This window comes from Ammospiza caudacuta, chromosome 2 (assembly GCF_027887145.1).
Source record: "Ammospiza caudacuta isolate bAmmCau1 chromosome 2, bAmmCau1.pri, whole genome shotgun sequence".
Lineage (NCBI taxonomy): Eukaryota > Metazoa > Chordata > Aves > Passeriformes > Passerellidae > Ammospiza > Ammospiza caudacuta.
In genome coordinates, this window is record NC_080594.1 from 95,229,722 (window position 1) to 95,253,918 (window position 24,197).

Sequence of the window (24,197 nt, forward strand, 5' to 3'; positions counted from 1 at the left end):
GCCCTGCTGCCTGCACAGGAGAGCCGCACACAGGTAGCAAGGCTTGTGAGAACCCCACAGAGCCTAATGAGTAAAAATACCTCCTGTAAGGCCAACCCACAGCTGATCTGCTGCCAGGAGCAGGGAGCAGGAAAAAGGGTTAGGAAAGAGAGTAGTTGTACATGTCTTGCTGCCTTTTCTTCCATGAGCATCTCTAAAATTGAATATTATAAAGTACATTTGTTGCTATTTAAGGACACAGGTCTAGCTCTCTGTACCAGCCATGCATCACATGTCTCACATGTCAGGGAAACTTGCAGACTGGTTGTCAAACCAGCGAGACTGCTGGTCCAGGGTGGTGATACTGAGTGAGTGGGAAGGCTCCTCTCTTACAGCACTGCCTGCTCCTGCTTTCCTTCTCAGGCAGGATGCACACCAGAGAGCCACCAGCCACACTGCAGCTCAGGGAATGGCCACGTGCAGAAAGTCAGGAGCTACTTGATGGGAAAGGATGGGAGAGGAACTCATGAGGGAATGTGGGGGAACAGGAGGGGCTCCTCTGCAATCCAAGTGCCAAAGGGTAACACCCACACCCCTTCCTGCCTTGGCAGTCACACATCAGGCCTGTCTCAAATACCTGCATTTCCCTTCCAGCTACTCTTGGATCTCTAAACTCTTACCCTCCTTTGGGGATAAAATTGAAATCCTGTCTCTTCCCACCATCTCCAATAAGAATTCCCTGCAGTGTCACATGAATGTCAAGCAGAGTCTTAACTGAATTCAGCCCTAGACCATTGTCTCAAAAGAATCACTGTGGGGTTCAAGGGTGTTTAAAGAGAGTATCAAATACAGCTCTGAGTAATTGTTCTGTTTCCATGTTTTAAAAGGCATGTGGTAGGATGCTGCAAAGTTTCCTCCTGATTTCCTGAAGGCTGAGTGGGAACTGTTAGCACTACTTTAACTTGGATAATTGCTAAGCACACCTTGCAAAATTAGCAATGTAGCATTTAATGTGCACCTTTACTCTCCTTCTGCAAAATTATGGCAGCTCTCTGCACCACCCAGACCTATTTAATTCCCGTTAGATCAAAAATGTAAACAATTGCTTTGAAAAACACCTCCCACTGCCACACTGAAATAATTCATCTTCTGTCTTCATATAACAACAGAGAGAAGCAGTTTCTATTAATATCCCTCTCCTGCTCCAGGCTTTGTGGTCTCAAAGAAATTCAGGTATACAATTTTCAAAGGAATTGACTTTGAAACAATGATGGCACTGAAGTCAGATGCAGATTGCAATGACCTTGAAAGGCAAGTAAAGCATGAGCTGGGAGTAGGAAGTACTGAGGAGACTCAGCAGAAGGAAATGATGAAAGTACGGAATTAGAAAGCTTAAAAAGCTATGTGTTGGTTTGTATTTTTTTCTTACCTTTACTTCACAAGTGAATTATCTGATGTGGAAAGGTCCTTTTTTTTTTTCCTGTCACTGTTGGCAGCATTTTGAAAACCATCAACAACTTTGATGACTTCCTTTTGATCCCTCCAGTGCACTCAGATGCTCTTTGCCTCTCTTTACCTTCAAATCTTTAATATCAGAACTCCAATGTACATCCCACAGGTCACTTACAGCCTCAGCAGCTGTTGCACAAAACCCAGAAATGGAATTTTTGACTGTGGCTGTCCTCAACAAAACCACCTGTGTCAGGAACACAGTAAATGTCTGGGTCCTGAGCAGACTGGAGCTATCTCATAAGTAGAGCCTAGCATATACTCAAGCATGAATAAAGTAATGATGATGAATTTTCATCACTCTTCTGATTCCGTGAATGTAGGTCATATTCCATCCTAACTACTGAACATAAAGTTATTATTTTTCAGACAGTATATTATGCAGACCCAGCTTCATATCCTACTAAATGACCATCTATGAGCAAAACATCCAGGGAACTTTTTTATATCTCATTTCTGCCAGTTTTTGTTCTCATCCAAGCTGCATAACCAAACATACCTGTTTTGCTCCCTTAGCCCATCTTTCCCCTTCTCCCATTGTCAACAGTTCTCAAAGTAAGCTGGAAAAATTCCTTTCCCAAACATAAACATCCTTTCTTATCTACTTTATTTCACTGAATGTTAGGGTGAGACCTTTAATTTTGTTTTGTTTTTAAAGTATTATAACAAGAATAGAGTATTTTATATAAATGTACTTTGCCATTACAAACATGCTGAAGGCTGAGTAAAGTGTCTCAAAAAAGTGAAATCCCAAGTGAGAAAGCATCAAACTTCCTTTTACAAATCCATTTGGTAATAACAACCAAGTTCCAGACTCAGCTGGAGATGGAAAACAAAAGCCAGAGAAGAATTACCCAGTGTTTGGAGAGAGGAATTCATGTATGTATTAACAAGAGGATACAAGATGGGTAAATTGTGTCCTCCCTCCCACACCTGAGACACCTGAGAGCTCAGGCACTTCTCGGGGGCAGACAGGGAATCAGAACAACCCACTCAGCTTTCACCTCACCACATGAATTACTAAATGACTCTCTTCACTGCAGTGAATCTGAAAATTGCAAATGTTAAGATAATGGAAATAGAGAACAACCAATTCAATTATAAGTATTCCACAGGAGCAGGATACAGAGCCAGAAAGAACATTTCAGCTTGGCAGGGCCTTTCACAGCAGTTGCTTCAGCAGGCATCGTGCCTGCCATGACACACGCAAGGTAAACGCAGAAAGAGGAAACAAACCAGTCACACAACACACTGGTTCATGTGGTTCATGGGCCAAAAGCTGATACAAGACTGGTTTTACAAAGCTCTTGTTCAAACACAAGGCATATGACATGGGGTAACCTCAAATGACCAGCTAAGTATGGTTAGCTAACCTAACCATAGGGTTACTGGAGAGAAAACCAGCAGACCAGGACAAAATAGTGACCAAGGGAAATACCTTTGTTCATCCCAGAAGGCAGACATAGGAGTGTTTACAAAAAAGGCTGCAATTTATCTTTTGATATTTTTAACTATGAAGGCTGTAGCCTGAAGTGTAATTTTTAAAATCAGCTATGTGTATTCTCATCAATCGCTATTTATATAAATTATCTTGGTGTTTCATATGCAAAGCCACCCTCCCTTTAAATCCATCAGATGATAGGCAGGAATTGAAAGAAAAGGAAGATACATTTCTGGCTCAACAAGAATTGAGACTTTAAAAGAACTAGGACAGTCACTTCTCAGTGCAAATTTTCTGCCTGCCACATGAAATGCTGAAGGCAGAAAGACTTTTAGTAAAACTGTCACTTAGCAAATGCCTCAAGCACAGGAAGGGTGACAGCATGCACAGCCCTGAAGTAACAGCACAGGTGAAAAACAGGAGCTTACTTATTGCACAGCAGTGCAGTTCTCAACTTGCCAAATACCTGTTTGCCCAGATTATCAATTTCAAAAAGGCTGACTGCTGCCAAGCAGAATTACACACCAAAATCTTCAAAACCTTGCAGTACCATGCTGCACTGTGCTTTATCAGCTCACCACAATTTGAGTGCCACATTCTACTAGGAGTCTGCCTTGCCCTGTGTCCTCAAAGGGGTTTAAATGCCTAAGGGACCCTCACACTGGCTCCTACCAAGCTCAAGCACCATCAACCTTCACATGAAGGTAGAAACATTTGGGGATGGCTATCACAAGGCTCTTCCATTTCAGCTTTCTCCCTTGCTGAAACTCACAGCCTGTTACACCTTTGTGTGACCAAATTTAACATTTCTTCATTGCAGCAAGGGTTTCATTGTGTCCTGCTCCCTGCTGCTCCAGGGAACCATGTGGGAAGCCCAACAGCCAGCTCCATGCCTCTGGAACACCACAACTCAATTTAAAGCATTATTACAAAAACTCAAAAGCCACCAAAAAAAAAAAAAAAAAAAACAGCTAAGGCAGACTGAGGATATAACTAACACCCAAGACTGCTGTAATTAAGGGGATCTATTGTCCAAAACTGCCCGCTCTGTGTGAGAACTCAACCTCCAAGATAATGATTCCATCTCTACCTGCACCCAGGACTGTGTGCTTAGGCTGACTATTCCACAAGGCATGAGAAGGCTGCACCCATGCCTTGTTAAAGGCAGTGTTAAGGGCTGGACTTCCAGACAGTTTGCATCACCACAAAGCTGCATTCCTGTGTGTGCTGAGCCAAGTGGCTCATGCTTGAGCTATGTAGTTGTGGGGATAAGTAACTGGAGAGAGGTCAAAATAGCTAACACAGTATTGCAGGGTTAACTCAGGAGACCTACAGATGATTTATCCATATAAAAGCATTCAAGATCCTGTTCTTTCTGTCCAAAATGAGAGCTGCTATTTAATGGGACAAGACAAAAGAAACAGTGGAACTAAGCCAGATATTGAAAATAGCAGATTCAATCTTCCAGCTGAAATGGAGTGCTTCAGATACTGAAAACTTTAAGGAGTTGTCAGAGCTGACACACAAACAACAAAATCTCAAGTAGCTGGCTTGATCTTCATTAAATGAAAAAGTGATGACCCAAATGCCTCCTACTCCCAGATTTTGGCCTACACATCAGCTTAGAGCAAACACCTTGAAGACAGCTCAGCCTGTGTTACATGCAGACACTGTCCCTGCTCTGTGCCGCTCCTTCTCTGCAGAGGTTCCCTGTCATTTGATATGCACGAGGTAATCTTGCAGCTTGGCTCTCTGGGGTTGGAAGTGTGGCAGGCAGCTGTGCCAGGCACTCCTGCCAAGAAAATATTCTGACACACCATGGTTATAAAAACACATCAAAGGAAAAGGCTTTTTTCTTCTTTCATATCACTAAGCACTTAAATCCCAGCAGGGCTCTCCCAGCTCTGCAAGCTTTAAGTATATATACTCAAAGTCCATAAACTGAAGAGGAGACTGGCAAATATGCACCCCACAATCCCCCGAAAAGCCTTCTAAATGTGCCATCATTTACTGTTTAATATCTATTTTTGGATATGAAGTCAGTGATAGCTGGGGTTTTTTTGGAAGGGGGGGGAAGTTGTATGTAAAAAAAAAATCCCTATTGTGATGAAGTGTTTTGGGACACAATATTCAAGCAATAATAGTTTGGTTTAAAAAATGTAATCAACATTAATGTTGATCAATTTTTTTTTTTTTTCAGATTCCCAAAAAGGCAGCCAGCACCTTTTAATAAGGACAATTCTGTTGCCATCTCTGAACTTACTCCCACTAGTTTCACTAGATTCAGCTGTTTCAGTAGCAAAAGAAAGAGTTTGGTTTAGGCTAGAATATGACAAGAAATGGATGCCATGCAGGTCCTCCCAGGTTCAGTGACAGTGCCATCCTCACAGAAAATATGAGCAATGCACTCCTAAATGCTTGTGTCTGTTCAACTGCAGCATCCACCCTTACTTTTAAAATTTTAAACTTCATGTTAGTAAGGGCATGCCTGCTTTTTCTACTTTCAGCAGGAAAGCTGAAACAAAGGGCAAAGCAAGTTAATACCAGCAGAGGCATTCCCCACTACCACTAAAGGCACCTGGGTGCAGTGGAGTGCCCACATCCTGCAGATTCAGAGCTCTCACATGGACCTCTCCAACTCTACCAGCTACATAGAAAGCTGACTAAGTTGCCAAGTAGTAAATTAATGCCTTCATGCTCAGACCTGCCTGCTTGCCAAATTAACAGAAGCATACAGAGCACTCTGCCACATGGAGAAAGACTTTTTGAGTTCCCAAAGTTGAAAATCAAACGAACCAAGGACAGAGGCTACAAGGGTAAGAAAGAGCAGGCAAGCTCACTAGAGCGTAGGAATGGGGAGGACAGGACACACAGAACAGGTCCTTCCAAGCTGCCCACAACTTTAAAATGTCCCTTCAGTACGCCTGAGGATGTTCCTGTCCTTGGAATAATCTAACTCACCCCAGTGATTCTGGGTACTTGGTGTGTGAGTTCCTTCCTCCCACATCTGTGTCTGATTTGTCAAGACAGGTGAGCCAGCCTTCAAAGCTTCAAAAGCCTGCCTGTCAAGAACAGAAAGCCAGGGAAAGGTAATGTAAAGTTTGGGCCCAAACTTTACATTAAGACTGAAAATGCAGAGCTACTGAAAAGTGACTGAAATGGCTATGGGACATTACCTGCACTTAAAACACCAGCACTGCACACAGATTTACTGAGGAACCACATGTTTTCCTTCTTTGGTTTGCAGATGTTTCTTCTTTCTGCAGAGCATTAAAATTGTGTTTGAGGAGAGGAAACAGATGGTAGCTGCTATAGTGGCACTTTTCCAAGGTGGAAAGAAACCATTATAGTGGGACTTCCACAAGCTTAAGGCTGGGAATGTCAGATTTGTATTGCCTGTTTGCACGACCTAAACACGCCACTGCAAGGCTTCCAAATGATGCAAATGTAGGGAAGTGGCTGACACTGAGAGCTGGTGCCTTAACACTGTTTGTGTGTCAGTCAGAGCAAAGGGAGACCTAAGCACAATCCCCACAGCAGTCAGTGATCTGGACAATCCATGAGGTCTCAGGTCAGAGCTGTTTATCATCTCAGGCTTCAACCTCTGAGCTACTGCTCTATGGGAGGGGAAGTCCTGCCCATAAAGAGAAATTTGTGGAAGAGGGTTGAATTTAACATAGCAACAGAACTGAAAAAGAAGAAGAAAAATAAAAACTACATCCAAATAAAGAGAAATTATGCCATTATCCATCAAAACAATAGACATGGAAAAAATAGGGGTTTGTTTTTCACTATTGATAATGATTTCACAGGTTTTTTTTCTGAAATAACTCCAAAATTCTAATGAGGAAAAAAAACCCAACCAGAGAATTTCTTTAAATTATTTCTGCCTTTTATGGATTTATATGAGAACAGCAAAAGCAATTAGTCTTGTCATCCAAGTTCAGGTGGCCATTTGATAGAGGGAAAGTGGCTGGGAAGACTGAGGAGCATATCTGGGAAAAAATAAAAGAAGATGCCATGGGAACACCCTTTACAGTTGTTGGGAAAGTGTAGGGCACAACGCGATTTTGAACTGTGGAGCAGGAGTCAGAGCTGGAACATGAAGCAGATAATAATTTCAGACTAGGGAGCATGATTTTGGCAGCTAAGTATATCCAGAAGGAGAAGATAATGTAAGGTGTTGGAGAATAAGGTGAAGGTGAGGAAGACAAGAAATAATCAATCAAAGCTTTGCTAGAGAAAGCTGTCCAGATTTGTGAAATGTGGCACAGGAAGGCACTCGAGGGATCAGTGAGAGGATCACACATTGCTATGAGAGTAAGAGAGGTCATAACTTACCATGGGGGCTGGGAATGTGAGTAAAGCAGAGTTTGGTCAGAGCAGAGGGAGCAGGATCTCTAAGGCAGGTGCAGGTGTGGCAGTGAGGGATGAGTAGCCCAGAAAGGTTGTGTGAGTGCCACACTGACACAGGGAACTTGCCAGTGGGAAAGCAGCCAGAGGCACAAAGGCTGTTCTGGTAGAACAGTGAAAGATTACAGACACACCCAGACTCACCACTCCAACCTCAGGCACTGGGAGATGCCAGGCTGGGAGCTGAGCTGCTCCAGGCTCCCTGGCCCCCAGGAACAACCAGCACACCTCAGAAGGTGGAAGGACTTCCCTTCTTAACATGCCCCTCCCTTCTCTCTGTTCAGCACACAAGGGTTTTAGAATTCCTCTTCTGACTCAAAAACTTAAAACTACCTGGGATAAATCTCTGCCTGCCTGCAGCATAATTCAGAGGAAAACGAAAAAAAACAACTAGCTGAGGAAGAAGAACAGGTTTGGGTTTTTTTTCCCTAGAATCCTACAAAGGAGAAAATCCCCTGATGCCTGAAGGTGGGCAGCTGTGCCAGGGGGAAGCCAGGGGAACCTCTGCATTTCAATTACTCCTGAGCACGGAGCTATTGAAAAAGTCAGAGCATGATCTTGGGCTGTTAAGGAAATCTTTGCTTACAAAAGATTTTTGAACCAACAGAAGGGCTGTGAAGGGAGACAGAGGATAATCAGACCCAAGGACAGTGTACAGCCCAAGAATGGGAGACAGCCACAGAGAAACTGAGCAACCTGAAAGCAGCAAGGGAGGGACAGGGGGAGAGAAAAAGGAAACCTGAAACAGTCACCTATAAATACAACCAGTGGCTGCACTGCCTGTGGCCTGAGAATACCTGCATAAAGATTATAACAGAGAGGAAGAAAAAGAAGGGGGAGGAGAGGGACCAGCTAAATCACGAGTATGAAATTGCCTGTAAAGTCTGCCTTTTCTTTTTTTCTTTTTTTTTTTTTTCTTTAAATATGCAAGTTTAACAAGCTAAAAATCAGCACATGGTCAGAGCTGCCAGCAAGTATGCAAACAGCATTTGGAGCTGCTGGTGGCTCACATGAAGGTCACAGTGTACCTGCAGCTGCACAGCTGAGAGACAGGCAGTGTCACAGACAAACCTCCCACTCTGGAGCCTCCCTCTCCTTCAGCTCAGGAAGAAAAGGCTCCCACTTTCCCAACCAACAGCACACATTCTTAAAATTTATCTTGCCACAAAAAAAAAAATAGATCAGCATTTTCATGGGAGTGGAAAAAGTAATGTACAAATTACTAAAATAAACTGCAACAGACAGTATGCCCTAGCAAATATCAGTCTGGCTTTCTTCTTCAGCATTCAGAAAACCAAAACAGGAAATGAAATAAATATCAAGATATTTAATAAAGACATGTTTTGAAAATAGGAAGATAATCAACAGGAAAAACAAGGAAGGAGAAAAAATGTGTATGTGATCTTTACTTGTAATTTAATGCTTGTTCTTGTCAGATCAAATCTTGTTTCCCCCCCAAAAAAATGTTGTTAAGAAGGTAAAATATATTTTTTCCCTATCCAAGAAAACAGAGGCAGCTGACATGTTCATTCCATATTTGCCTTTTAATCTGTGTATTCATCAGCCTACAGCATCAGCCATCTTGCTAATTATCTGCTTCCACCACATGGAAATTGAAAAAGATGAAAAAGTCACCCTTAGGAAACAGCAGACTAGGAAAAGGGGAAGATAAATTCCAAGTTTTTATACTGCAATGAGTAATACCACATAATAGTTTGTATTTTCAAATCACTGTTTTGTCTCACGTGACAAGAAGATGCAACACTTCTGTCATCCGTCAACCAGGAATAAATGGCAAACCAAACAGTTTCAAAGGATGCAAAAACCATCTCTCTTGTCTTTCCAGGTAACTTTTTATTCTGAAATATGTTCACATTCTCTGCATGAGCAATAGCCAGGATAACTCTTCTAGATCTAATCAAAGATCACCTCATTCTGCACTGCTTCTTAGTTCTAGTTTTGAACACACAAGCATTTACATTTTCAACAAATAAAACAATCTCAGAAATTTTCATAGTATTTCTACAGTGCTGAAAGCATTTTAGAAGATCTGCTCTAATTTTTAATCCATACAGATGTAAAACTACATTGACCACGATTAATTCACACAACTCTTCATTCTCATGGAAGTGCAATTTAGAGCCACCCAAAATACTGGCTTACAGTCAGCTCAGCTTCTCACTGCTCCATATCAGACCCATTTCACAAGACAAATCTGTAATTCCCCCAATTTAGGTACAGCCGAGTCAGATAAAAAAGGAATCAAGACCCATTTGGAGTACATGACTGGGCTAACAGCTACTCAAAATGATGTTCTAAAGCATGCTTCAGGAATAACTAAGCACTAAAAAATGTTAATTAGTGTTAATATCAATGAAAGTTTAACCTGCTGACAAAAGCTCTTAATGTTCCCTTTCCTATTAATGAGAGCATGCATAAAGAAAGCTAGTCGGATTGCCAGGATTTTCTGTAAATCCCACAAAATCACTAACAGCATCCACACAACACATTATTTAAGACCAGCAGCTCCTCCTACCAGCGCACTGGGAAACCGCATTTAATCTTTGCATCAATTCTTCTAGGGCCATTTCTTCAATTTTCAGCCAGCATCTCATTCTCAGATAAAACAAAAAGAATCCACAGCAAGCCTGCCCCCCCGCTCAAGGATTAAAGGAGGCAGAAGGGAAAAAGCCCCAGAGCAGCCCGCTACAGCAGCGCCTCGCAGCCCTGCATTTCAATCGCTCCGCACGGCTCCCCTCGGCACAAAGGGAGGCAGGAGCCCACGTTCCCTGCCGGCAGAGCCTGGCCGAGGCGGGGACAGCCGGGGCGGGAGTGCTGGTGGCAGCAGGAGCGCTCCCAACTTCTCTGCCGCTGCCCGTGTGGCCGCAGCCAGCCGCGATCGCTGCGAGGCGCTGGGAAGGCAGCGCCGCATCCCGCGGGAGCAGCCGCGCTCGCAGAACGCCCCAGCCTCACTCACGTGAACGCCGGGGCTCCTCCACCTCCCTGCCAGACTGCGGCCACGACGGGCAGCTTGGAAGGAAAACACCTTCCCACTGACAACGCCAAGGAGATCCCGCTCTCACCAGCCCACTTCGGTCTGGACCGGTCATTTTTGAAGGTTAAGGACTTCAGATTTCCTTTAAACGCAGCCGTCTTTTGGAATCTTTGGAGGAGTCGGTTTAAATGTTGTGCCACAGCAGTATTATAAATATGTGAAATCTGTATTTCCACAGCAACTGTATTCCCACCTTAGGCAAAGGGGTTTCAGAGTCGGGATCTGTGGACCCCTCAAGGGGTACGGCAGCAGAACTGCTGCAGAAGGCACCCAGGAAAACCAAACCTCATAAACTTCCACTTACTACAGAGGGTACAGTACCACTGGAAAACTTCCAGGGACACAGAAAAACCTACAAGACTGAAAGCCGTACAACGCTTCTCTATACAGCTGCACCTCATAATTGAGTTCCACTGCCTTTATACAGACTGTTTTACAAGATTGAAACTATGATGCTTTTAACACTTTTTATTTCCAAAGATCATCTTGATGCCTACTAATCTCATTGTTGCAGGGTTTTGCTGATGCTGAATTTTGCTGAGTTCCCCCGTCCTCTAATCATCCCATTGGTTTTATCTTAATTTTTAACCAACATTAACGAAATGTACATGGCTGAAAGAAAAAGAGAGGTTTTTTCATTATGTTTAAAAGGAGTGTGCTGTGTTATTTAAGAAAAAGATTCTTTTCAACAGATTGCATACAGCAGGTAAAAATAGCAGCCTCCCAGAGGTAAATAAGTGGACACCTGTAATGAGTTGTTCATTACTCTCAACAATATCATTAGAAGGGACATGAACTAAAAAAAGTTTTTAAGAGAACCCGTCAAATTATTTAGGCTTCCTCTGCCAATAAAATTAATTGAGATAATTCATTTGCTACATTAATTCACATTATTTCCACTCAAAGTAGGACAGGCCCACAGCAGCTCCATGTATTAGATATGACTAGAGCCATACATGCTTCCATTTCAATATTAATAGAAATGACAAAATGAAGTCTTCAGTCAAGCTTTTCCATAACAAAATATTACCACTGAAAAACAGGATCTGTAGGCACTTTGTATGCAAAAAGTAATTTATGTGACTACCATTTGAGACTGCATTTATGCAAAGGAACAAGTGATGGGCAGCAAGACCACGATTACCAGACCAGGCTCTTGGCATCCTGGTGGTGACCCAGGAGGAGCAAATGCATGAGAGATCTCTGCAGGTGCACTGGGATAGCTGAGGCTCATCATCAAACAAAAGTTGTGTGACCATATTGCACCCACAGACAGCCCAGCGAGAACTCCAGATGCCAGACAGCCAATGGGATTTGTTACTGCAGCAAGCTAAAGGCCTAAGGCATTTTTGCATATGCAGAACAGCAAAGCTCACTTGTTAGATTATATTGTTTCCTGGTGCAGCAAGAAGTGCAGCAAACATACTCATTCATAAGCACCTGCTCCAAGAGAAGATGACAGTTCAATCCCAGATTTCCCTGACTATCCTGACTCAATTCAATAGTAATTTCATGTTTTCCTTGGAGAATCAGCAGACTGCTTAAGCTTCCCATATATCCAAGTCCATCTTTCCATTGAGTTTCTCAGTGAAATAACAAAAAGGAAGACAAAAAGTAGTGAAGAATTTTACCACATCAACCAGCCAACTTTCAGAATCACAAGCATATAATAACTTACACTTGTGCAAAATGAATGGAGAACCCAAATACATTAGCTAAACTTCAGTTACACCAACAATGCCACTTTGTATATACTTTCTACACCTTCAAACAAATTCCAAACATGCAAAGCATAACCACAGCACCCACATGAAAGGTTCAGTTAGCTGGGCTGAAAGTTAGTTTACCTAAAAGTAGGTTATTTGTAATCATGTACTTGTTTAATCATTTTCATTCATGGAAATCAGGCAGCCTTGTCTTCCTGAGTAAGAAGCTTTGGCATAGCTTCTCTACTGAATGAAACAGAGATTATTTCAAGATACTTAACCAAATATGGGATTATGATCTCTGCTGGTTTGACACAGGATCATCCATGGCTTCATGAACAACCGTGAGTCAGACTAAAGAAACAGACCTTAAACTAACTAAAATAAACTCTTAACAGGAAAACCCAACTGAGCTTTCTTGCAACGTGAAGCAATCCAGTATGTGACCATGAGCTATGCATGGAATCAAAACAGTCCTGAAAATACAACATGACTGTATCTCAGGGAAGAGCTACTGCAGTTTTCACTCTTTAAGTTTTAACTTGATCCCCACACCCCTTCAGATCATCATGACAACCATGGTATGGAATTAAACATGCCATTTCAGTCCTACACATTTCATGCCTAATTAGAATTTTATAGTAAAAGGACTGATGCCCAGTTCTAGAACTTAGAGTCTGTAAATACAATAGGACATGGTGTAATTTTTCAGATACAATACGATTATTTTTTTAATTAAAAATTCAAGCTGCTTCTGGAATTCTGATTTTTAACTTCTGCTAATGTATTGTCTTCAGCAAAATATCTTCACCAGTCCCAGGCAAGCCCCTGCTGCAACAGAGGAATTCATAAAGAAATTTGAGGAGTGCACAGCCTTTCAGTTCTGTCTTAGAAGTTAAAAATGCATTGGAAACATTTTTTGTCTACTGGTCTATTTCAGTGAAACTGCAAAGATAATAAGAGAGGCACAAATGTATTTAATTTAATCAATCGATTTCCATTGCTGCATGGGTATAATATTTGACCTGATTTGTATTGACTTTTTTCTAAACTTCTATTAGATTTGAAAGCTCCAACAACATTATTTTTTCCCTCAGTTCTCTACTTTACTCTGGTTTGGGCTGTAGTCTTCAGCAAATCCTGTTCAAACACAGCAGCATCACACATATTTTATTTCCAAACAGTTTCACCCAAATATGTTGACTTAGTTTTTCAAGAAATGGTGGCTATTTTGAAAATGTTTCAGAAGTAACACACAGCTATTCCATGACATGGGGGGGGGGGGGCAGACTGGTAACCATAAGTCATTAACATATAATCATATAATCAGTTTTGCTTGAGCAAATGATACTTTCAACAATATACGTAAAGATTTCTCTGCTAACTTTATGTCAATCTTTGTAATGCCAGCTATCAGTGGGTCCAAAAATTTAACCATGTGCTGTGTGAAAAACTGGTTTTGCTTAAACTACCTTCCTGGAAGTTTTCTGTGTGCCCCAGTTTCTCTTTTGTGAAGCAGTGGAAAAGAAAAAAAAAAAAAAAAACCACAAAAACAAACAAACCCAAAAAACCCTACAGGAAATAAACACTCTCTTTTCACATCCCCAATGCATTCATGACTACACAGACTGCCACTGTAGGTGATATTATGTCTCCTCCAATTGCCTGTTTTCCAGACAGAAAATTTCCTACACTAATTAGTTCCTATTTGTATAAAAGCAAGCCCATACCTCTGACCGCCTGCTCCATTCCTCCACGTACACTAATTCTACTCTAACAAAGGGAACAAAACTGGACTTGGTACTACAGAAGCAGGCAGAGCAGAGATTACTCAGAGACATAAGGATTTTGTTGTTCTCATATACCCTCTCAGGGGTTTGTAATGTTTTGTTTGCCTTTTGGACCAACACTGAATGCCAAGGGAGCTGCTGCTGTTTGCAGGGAACTACTCACAGCCAGTCAAGGTCTCTCAGTGAGGGTAACATCATTTTCTTTTCTCATCTGCATCACTTGTACAAGCAATTAATTTCACCTTCTCTACTGATCACTTACTTAGCACCACCAATTTATCCTCCATCAGTTTGCACTCAGCACTGAATTCTACTATTTGAATAAGTATTTTCACACACTTGCAAATTTTCTCTTTCTACGCTTTTTTCCATTTCCAGTTCATTCAGGATTATATTGAACAGCTGCAGGAACCCCTGCAGAAATCCCTGTCTCCACCAGCAACTCCCCCTCCACCCACAGAAAACTGACCACCGAAATCAATGCTCTATTTCTTATTTTTCAGACCATTACCAACCCACAAAAGGGCTTCCAGTTTAACCCATGGAGCCTAAGAGTGGCTGCAGCATCAGGAAAAGTCTGCATTGACTTTAAAGCAGGACTACAAGAAATGGAAACACAGCTAGGTTTCCCTGCCGCCGCTTTGCACGGACCCTGCCCCATCGCTTGTGGCAGAGGGAGGAGGCAGAGCATATGGATGCACAGTTGTGCCTGTGCAGCTGAATGCCCTGCCAAACATCCCTTACAGCTTTTAGAGATGCCACAGGGTCGGCACCAGGCAGCCGAGCCTGCATGGCCCCACCCACCACATCCCCAGAACTCTATAGACCCGGTGGGCGGGCTGAGAAATGCAGCGCCCAGGCACCAGTGCTCTCCAAAGACACTGCAAACATAGCCAGGGAGACTTACCTAAGCTGGACTCCTGCAGAGAGGGAAGAGACCCATTGAACGTGGTTTTTATAAATTTAGGTCCTCTCAGATCCTACCAAAAAGTGCCACATACACCCACTGCACGAGGGTGATACTGATCCCCAGTCTTAAATCAAAGGGAAAGAAGAGGGAAAGAGGACAGTTGATATGAAAGATCCAAACAGAAAATGCATTTTTAACATTTCAACCTCCTCTTGGCACGAGTGCTTCCTCCATGAAAAAAAAGGGATTTTCCCTTTTATTTCCCTGAATGACTGAGTTCTCTTGGTAATCAGCCCAGTTAGGCTTTATTATGTAAAGCATCTGGGATTTGAAACTGGGATTCATAAGCAGAGATGGCAGTATTCTGCTTTTGGCAACACCTCACTCTTTCACAAGGAGAAAATTGTTTCTAGATTCACAATCTCAAGGAATACAGAGAACTTAGCAAATACATGGAGGACGGAGGGAAACAAAAAAATCAAAGTTTTTCTTCTTAAAAACTTGACACTCAAAACACTCATACAAAGCCTTGCATATGGGCAAGGTTCATTCATAACAGACTGAAGAAGCTTTCAGATGTGCAGGAGCAGTTAATAGAATAGTTCCATCAAAATTATGCCTTGTTTAATTAATATAATAATTTACCAAATCTCCATCTAGTCCTCAGTATCTCCTCAAACTCAATAAATTTTTCTTTGAGAAAGTATGTGCCACACAGAGGAGGTCCTGGCAGCTGCTCTCCAGGCTCCCTCATCTGGGATGTGTGATATCCCCACACACGGATTAGCCTGAGGTGACACCCAGATCAAGTACTCAGCAGTAGGGGAAAAGCTTCACCCTCCCCTTCCTTTTCCATTATTGCTCATGGCTGAAAAGTAGTAAAAGATAGATGAAAACAAACATACGCCTCTCAGTTTGATTGCCTCTTCTCCAGTTTAGCCCAATATTGCCACAATCCAGCTCCCTGTACTTTCAAGTCTTCCCCAAACAGCTTGCTTCCTCCCCCAGCAATTGCAATCTAGCCTCTCCTTAAAATCCCTCCCCCCAAAAAAACCAACAAAACAAAGCAAAAAAACCTCCACATCAATTAGTTCTTAAAGCTTAATTTAGTTACTAACTTGCCCTATTCTGTTTCTTTCATAACCTGTGTCAGCTTCATGCTAGAGAAGCATTTCTCACGCTGCTGTGAAGTTTTGTAGTAAGGCTCTTCAGCCTGAATTAACTAAAAGTGATTGACCAGATCACAGGTTTCAATACTTCCTGGCATAACAGGCAGGGTCTTCTTTTTCTCCAGCCTCCCTTGCTTGGATGAAATGTCATTTGAATCTCTTCTACTGGTCTGCTGTGTTTCTAAAGACTACCAAGTTACTTTGTAAGTGCTTCATTCAGATTTCTTCTTTGTCCTTTTTTGCCAGTAATTACTGCAGAGCCAACAGCCTTGAAAGAGTTTATTTAATGTAACACCTACAGTTGCCCCTGCTCCAGCTGAGGAGTGTTCCAGTCTTTTATTCTTCTTCAGACTGAGGAGCTAAACTATCCAGATGTGCCCACAGCTGCACTCCTCTAAAAGCAGGCATGGCAATAAATGAATGAATGTTGTCTTTTGCCAATGCAGTGCCAAGTAGGACCCTTCCTTTCTAAGTTTACTGAGATATCTTTATAGATGAAGGAAGTACTTTGTGCAGGAAGTTAGGAAGACTGAGAACAGGAAGCATAAAGGTGAGCAGGGAATGAATTTGCTGCAAAAAGGAGTAATATGGAAGGAAATGAAACATCATTGTTATTTCCTTCATTGGGACACTTCCATATATATGTATAAAGGAAAGGCTTCACAAGGGAAACTACTCCAACCCCAAAAGAAATGAAACCACAGTACTTTAAATGTAGAAAAATAACACAGTGGATGCCAGGGAGCTCTGGTTTCAGGAAGATCAGCTACTGGTACCATGATAATTAAATAGATGGTAGAGTATAGGTGCAGAGATGCCACAGCCATATTCTGCCACAGACTTAGTATTATGTATGCAAATGCTGAAATTAAATGGATCCAGAAAACACACACCTTTTGTCTTCTGTTGTTAGCACAATTTTCTTTTCACATGAAATGCTGGATGAGAGGTCGTAAAAGTAATTTCTTCCCTCCGAAAGAGTCTGTCCAACATTTCTTTAGTGCTCAAACCTTTGAGGTGTCCTAAAAAGTACTGAGCTTTAAATCAAATTATTTGTGTGTGTTCAGATTTTGAGTATTAAAAGTCTAAATTTTATGACATGCCCTACTTTGTAAAAATCCCTATTTCAAAAGAACAAGCTGTACACAGAAAAGTTCAGCAGGTCTACCACTCAAGTCAGGATTGATTTAAAACACTCACAAAATTCATCTCTAACAGAAAGTTATATTTAACTGCCACATATAATTGTTAATTTTACATACAATCAACTATATAAAACCTACTCAAAATAAAAAAAAAAAAATCAGAGTTTCTCCAGGACCATTCAATTTGATTACACAGACTAAAACTGAAGTGCTTACCCCTGAGGAACAGGCTGACAAATTTTAACACAGACAAAGGGCTCAGTAGAAGGATGTCAGCTTTAATTTGGAACTTTTTTTAAATCCCAGAACCATTAGGTTGGAAAAGAGCTTTAAGATCATTGAGTACAACCATTAGTGCAGCACTGTCAAGTCCACCTCTCAACTGTGTCCCTAAGTGCCACCTCTACACAGATTTTAAATACCTCCAGGGATGGAATGGGATGGATCTTAAAATGTGACCGCCCTTTTCCACTCATACATCTTAAAAAGTAGCATTCAGTGCAGCTTTGGGGTGACAGAAAGCTTTTCCCTTTTGTAAGAGGAAGCAGTGCAATGCTCAGGGAATGCAGGGAGGTGGGAAGATTCAGTTTGTGGCTGCCACCTCTGGCAGATGTGCTGCCCCAAGGCTGCCGACCACCCCACACTGGGTGCTGCCCTCCCTCCTGGAATGAACTCAAGCACTCTTAAAGGACTTGCCTTTCTCTTAATGCAAAACAGGAAAATTTTAAAAATCTCAAAATAAGAAAGTAATCTATTACTCATCTAGAAATCTATTTTTATTAATCATCTAGAAATAGGAAAGTAATTTCCAACAACCACAAGGACATTTCACCTGCAGCCAAAGAGGCCATGCCCCAAACAAGATCTGTCCTGCTACAATATGTTCACACTTGTCACATGTTCTGCAATGGTGCTGTTGTGTCCTTTACAACAGAGCTTGAAAACTTCTGTTTCCTTACCAGATCTCTTGCCCTGTCTATTTTAATGCAAATAATCCTCAGTAAATAAAATAGCATTATTTTCTTATTTTTGTTGGTGGATGCTTAATACAACAGGTACCATCAAAAGTGGCAGAGGACTCCAGGTAGGGAAAAAATTGCCTCAAAAAAGGCATTTTTCATTTCTTGACAAGCAAAAATCACTACATCCAATTTATAATGATTTGTTGTGTTGGGGTTTTTTTTTTTTTTGATGAGGGTTTGAAATAATATTTTCAGATATCCTTTATTTTTCATTTCATATTCTTCATGGAATACGGTACTTCTCCAACAGGCCAAATTAAACTGATCTTTCCTGGGAGATGACCTGCACAAACTCCTCAGTAGATGAGGGAAAATAACTACTCTTCAGTTTATAGTTACTCTGCTGCACTATGGTAGAACTGTCAGGAAAAAAAAGACAACCTAGATTTCTTTCTATTGTAAGCCATATCCAAACCACCATTTCATGCTTCCTTAAAACAGAAAGACTGAATTTTTGCTTCAATAGGCTTATGGAGTCAGCCATAAGAAATATGGAGTAGAGAAGTCCTACTGTTAGTTTTCTCAAATGACCACAGTCCTAAACTGTTACTGCTTTGGAAAGAAAAATATAACCAAGAATGTATACATTTCCTTGTTTCTTTGACTACATACCACTGTTACTTTTTCTTATTTTCCCTCTTTGACTCTTCAGAATTATTTCCAGTCCAAAACAAGGATTTGCTTGTCAGTGAGAAACTTAATACAATGCTGGGGGGTTTTCACTTACTTAAAATGCAATAAAATTAAGTGCTTTTTGATAAAAGAGGTTTCCTTGATTTCACTTTCAAATAATTTAAGCTTTAAAATTACTAAATACTTTAAAAAATATCACAAACATGATCAAGAGCTGGCCCATAAATCCACAAAGATTAATGCAGAGGGACACACTCACAGACCCAGCTCCAGAGTACAGTACACCATTTCCTACTCCAGTTCAGGAGATATTGGTTTCTAGCCCTACCCAGTTGCTGTCAGGTCAGCTGCAGAAAGTTACTGGTTATTAATCTCCAGGATGCACCAAGAAGTGCAATCAAAGTATCTTCAACATTGGTATTTTCAACAGCTGCTTTGTAATCATGCTGCTCTTGCACTGTACCTGTTTTCATTGAGTCATGTCATGTTTCATAAGATCTAAAAGTTTCAAGTGAGATTTCAAAAAAAATTTCAGGTTTTGTATTCTTGCCATTTTCAAATGCTTCAAGTTTGTTTCTGCAAAATTTTGCTTTCAGTGCTCTTCTCTTTACAAGATCAGTTTCAATGGGCTGTAAATTACTCATGCAGCTGCCAATTCCATCCCAGAGCCTCAAAACATCATGGCCACGCTAAATCTGAATCCCTGAAGAAGAACACTTGCATTCTCTTCACCATTCCTATTTGTGCACACAAGAGGAAGAACATTTTCAGGGTTGAATACTGTCACTGCATCAGCATGGCACAGACAAGCAGCAAGAAGAACAGGGAGGTTAGCATTGTGAAATATAATTTAAAAGCAGAATTCCAAAGGGCAGCATAAAGATGAGGCTTAAGGATACCAGATACCATGGAAGGCCCAACCAGAAAACTGCTAAATTATAACAATACCAACACACATGAAAGGAGGAGTCTCTTCAGCCCCTAGAGACTGATCTGCACTAGCCCACCCCTAAGACCCATTTACTTCCTTCAAGATCTCAACCAATCCTTAGAGAAAAACAAGACAGGCATTAGGGAAATAGTCACTTTTGCATCTGTAGTTTCTAGCATGGTAGGATCTGACATTGCTAGCATCCCCTGTTACAGAAGCAAAAACCATTATGTAACTTTGTCTGGAAAGCCCTATTTTGTAAAACCAAATAAATGCATAACCATAAACAACCTAACAACTAATGTTTGAAGTAATGTCATCAAATACAGACATCAGAGATTCCTGAAGTATCCAAACACTTTCCATAGAACAAAATTACATGTATAAACTGTTATTCTACTTCATCTTTCTAAGTATCAGATTTCTCTTCACTGTCACATGTATGTGCAAATGGGATATGTTGTAGAGTTATTATCAGTGGTGCAGTGGGTTGCAAGCAAAGAGCTCTCAAAAGCAGATGGTTTAACTTTTATTCCCTCACAGAATGAGGCAGCATACTTTTCAAGGATCTAAACTTATTGCTCTACAATAGAAAAAAATATGCTTGTTATCTATGTTTTTCAAAGTGCAAAGGCAGCAAGAAGGGGTACGATGGGATTTGGAAAATGGAACACAAATAACTGATTACACAAATAGTCCTTTCACTCTCCTTTTGTCCCTTTTCTTTTTCCCTGACATGTGCAAGGGAGCATTTAAAACTAAAGACTGGTTTCTCATGTAAAAGATAGCATATCTGCCTGCTCTCCTCACCTCCTCAATCTCCCCAACAGGCTCAGCTTGTACACACAGAGCTCATGGACCCTTCTGATGCAATACTAACTTAGAGGACCCAAAACAAATAGTAATAAAAGAAAATCCACGAAAACTTCAAGTCTTTTCTAGAGACAGCTCTTTAAAAAGATCTATCTCATTAATGACATGCAATATTATCTGTGGGGAAAACACAGTAAGGTCTCAGATTCAAAGGTTGTTTAATACTCATGAATATGACCCCAAACGCAAAGAGTCTAGTGACTAAACCCATACATCATTTCATGCGAACAGCTGCCTCATTTTAGAAAGAAAAAGGAGTTTATGAAACATTTTAAAGCCTATTTTAGCGAGCAATCCCACCATGGAGTCACTGCCAGATGGCTATAATATTTGACAAGCTACAGACAATGTTTTCTCAAAATATGTTGTTGTTTTTTATACTGCCTAGTCTTCTCAGTACTCTATGTTGTTTTCCCAATAAATACAGGAAACCCCTTTACAAACAGAAAGGCAGTCACAAATGTGACTTCTACTTCATGTACTTGTGATCCACATACACACAATGAAGAGATGTTAAACATACTTGCTGAAAAACAATCAAACTCTTTAGCAATACTTTCTCAACAGTTTCTCTTTCTTAAAGTACAACAATACAGGTTTTAAATTATTTTTTCTGGTATAATAACACAACCACACTGTTCCATAGATTTTTTTTCACCTAAACAGTTGGAGCTAATCATAAGCATCCGTAAAATCTTCTAACACAATATATGAAATCATACTCCTTTCAGTCAGAGCAAAACCACTCATCTGTGAGAACATATACATGTACTCCATGTTGAATTACTTAGACAAATAAAACCAATCTCCTGCCAAAATTCTATTAAATGGCACATGTACTGGCAATTCCTTTCAGCAGCTCTCTGATCTCCAACTCCAAAAAGCAGTTAAGACTCAACAATATGCAAGCAATAGCACTGAGCTTTAAAAGGCAAGATTTTAAAAGTGTTCAGAAAATAAGATGCTGTAAGGAAATATTTACACACACATACAGAGGCCATGTTTAGACTTGTAAATACCAACCTTTTTTGTAGTTTTGTCCAAAATCCAAAACATGTTGCACATCTCCTCTAATTAGGTATTTTATGCAAAAACAGCATAAATGACAGGGCATTTGAGAAACTCGTGTATCAAAAGGTCCAAGTGTGCATGTTAAACTCTCCTCAAATGCAGTACAATTGACAGGCTTAGTGCAGTGCATTTAGATTTTGCAGTGAACTTGTTACCAAGGAAACCAGCAGCTGCAGGTGTTTTCCCATACACCAGGGAATGAAAATTCAGCAGTGAGCTTATCTACTTAGTATTTTAGTCACACATTTTTGGTCTCAATAACAAACTATTTCTCAAACTCTGTTAGAAGACCAGACCGCATTAAAAAATAATTTAAAAACTTTCCCCTACACATGACCTTACTGAACAGTAAACAGCACCTTTAAATGTTTTCTTCTTTCTTCTCCTCCAGCCTCCTCTCCAAAAGTGCCCTACCACCCTTGCTTTGTCTCCTTCAAGAGAAGTGTGCAAAACCCACCCTCTGCATTGGGTTTTCATCCCAAAAAGTGCTCTAACAGCTTGGCAAGGCTCCAGCTCCCAAGAAACAATGCTGACTTGGGAAAGGCTACAGGAATGCCTATTCCAGTCATACAGCATGGCTTTGCAAAATTGCACCATGCTACAGAGATATCATCGTGATTGGTATGATTCACACTTCTTGGGATGAGGATAAAAATACAAAAACTTAGTAAAACCATAACAGAGATGCAAGGTACAAAATCCACTTTCAATGCAGCTCTTCCACAGGACATTAAATCAGTAACACACAATGCTTACTTCTCATTTATGATATTGGAAGGCCAATATAGAAATTAAAATACAGGCACTACATTTGTTTTTTGAGTAGCCTCTTTTCTCTGAATAAGATACTGGCATATTTAGAAATCTTCCGAGTTCCTAAAGCATTTTTCTACTTGTACTCTTTCAGTGTTACTGAATCAACAGCAGCATCTACTGGGCACAGAAGGGCAAGATTCAATTTCTTGAAGGAGATTAAAGGGCCAGGTTCAGGAGCATAAAATACTTACAGTATCTATTTCTGGATACTTTGGCATCACTTTGGCAGTCACTGTGAAACCAGAAATGAGCAATACTTTTAAATACGCATTTGCTTTCTCTTCAGAAGGAAAACAAACCAAACAGAAAAGTGGACAGAAGGACAGCACTGACTCCTGGCTGCCTTTGGAGACATCATATTGCATAATGACATATATATGACAAATAACATGTTACAGTTAGGAATATTAGATACACTGGGCTAACAGAACCAGTTGACAAGAATTCTGCCAGTAAAAGTATTCAAATATTCTTCAAGTTCATGCATGGGAGAGTTTTATTATGAAACCTTTTTGCTCTTTAAATCTATTTTCTCACTTTGTTTAACAATTACACAGATTTGCAAAATAAATAAGTAAATAAAGGAAACCCCACCAAACTGATTCCAACCAGCAATGACTAAAAACCAACCAGATCAGACCAAGCAGAAGTTCTTCAAAACTTCACAAAGAACAAGATGAACACATATGAACCTAATAAATGCTCAGAACAAGGATTCCAAAGAACTTTGCCCTAATAACACTCAGTATTTGCCTTTCATAATAGAACCTACTGGGGGCTAAACTCCCTAACTAGAACATAATACCTGGAGACTTGTGAGAGGAGCGCAGGACAATCCATATTTCTGACACGCTCACCTAAGCAATCCAAAGAAAATGACAATGGGACAAGCTTAGCTACATCCTCGTTGGTGCCCTTCTGCAGGGACTGGTGTCTCACCTGCCTGCTGAAAGGCACACACCAATCAGAGCTCAGCCCTTGCCCGGATTTTGACATCTACACAATTCCCTCTTTTAAAATGCAATCAGATGAGAACAGGATCTCTGCCCCAAGCACTCACCATGCACCACGAAACAAGTGATTATTTATTAGAAGTGTAAGTGCTACTGGAAACAGAGAAACTCAAGACTTTACTTGGTGGGGCCACAGTCAGCAGCAAACCAAGTTTCCCCTTGCTACCACCCCCTCTAGTCTAGTGACTCTCCAATTCTTCAATACAGTGCCTTCACCCAGGAAGAGCAGTCAGACTGAGCATCCACACAGACTTCCAGGCTGAGGAGGAAAGTGGAGAGGACTCCAGTTTCTACTCACTTTGCTGTGGGGTATGTCAGGAACCCCAACACCATTGTACCCCTTCTGCAGGAAGCTGACTGCACTGCCATTTGAGAAACCAAACAAGGTGTGTGCAGGGCACATGAAGCAGCTCAAGAACACCACACACACCAAACTGCAGACAGCCTCCTCAGGAATGACAGGAGCTCTGTGTTGCAGCACATATTGCAGTTGTGAGAGCCACAATACACAGAGTATCATCAAACAATTTCAGATGGCTTTAACCCATACAGAGTAACACCATACCACATCAGAAGGCTGCAAGAGTCTGCCCTTCTTGTCCTTTAGCCCAGCCTTTTATACCCTCATGTTGATGCATTGCACCTGCGTGCCCTCTGCTCCCTTTGGTGGTTGGTCAGTGCCCCTGGCCCTCCATGGCTCATTGCTGTCAGTGCTGCTCAC

General features: G+C 41.1%; 1 protein-coding gene across 4 annotated transcripts in view; it reads right to left on the reverse strand.

Moving 5' to 3' along the window:
* MCF2L (MCF.2 cell line derived transforming sequence like) overlaps positions 1-24,197 on the reverse strand; it is a 145,301-nt gene that overhangs the window by 112,411 nt on the left and 8,693 nt on the right. Inside the window, exon 1 of one of the 4 annotated variants that reach the window (XM_058800626.1) lies at positions 9,879-9,963. The exons of the other annotated variants lie outside the window; for them this stretch is intronic. Within the exon in view, the coding sequence (XP_058656609.1) occupies positions 9,879-9,957 (79 nt within the window). The 5' untranslated portion in view covers positions 9,958-9,963. Of the gene's footprint in view, positions 1-9,878; positions 9,964-24,197 lie in introns of those variants that run through there. 4 annotated transcript variants of the gene reach the window in all.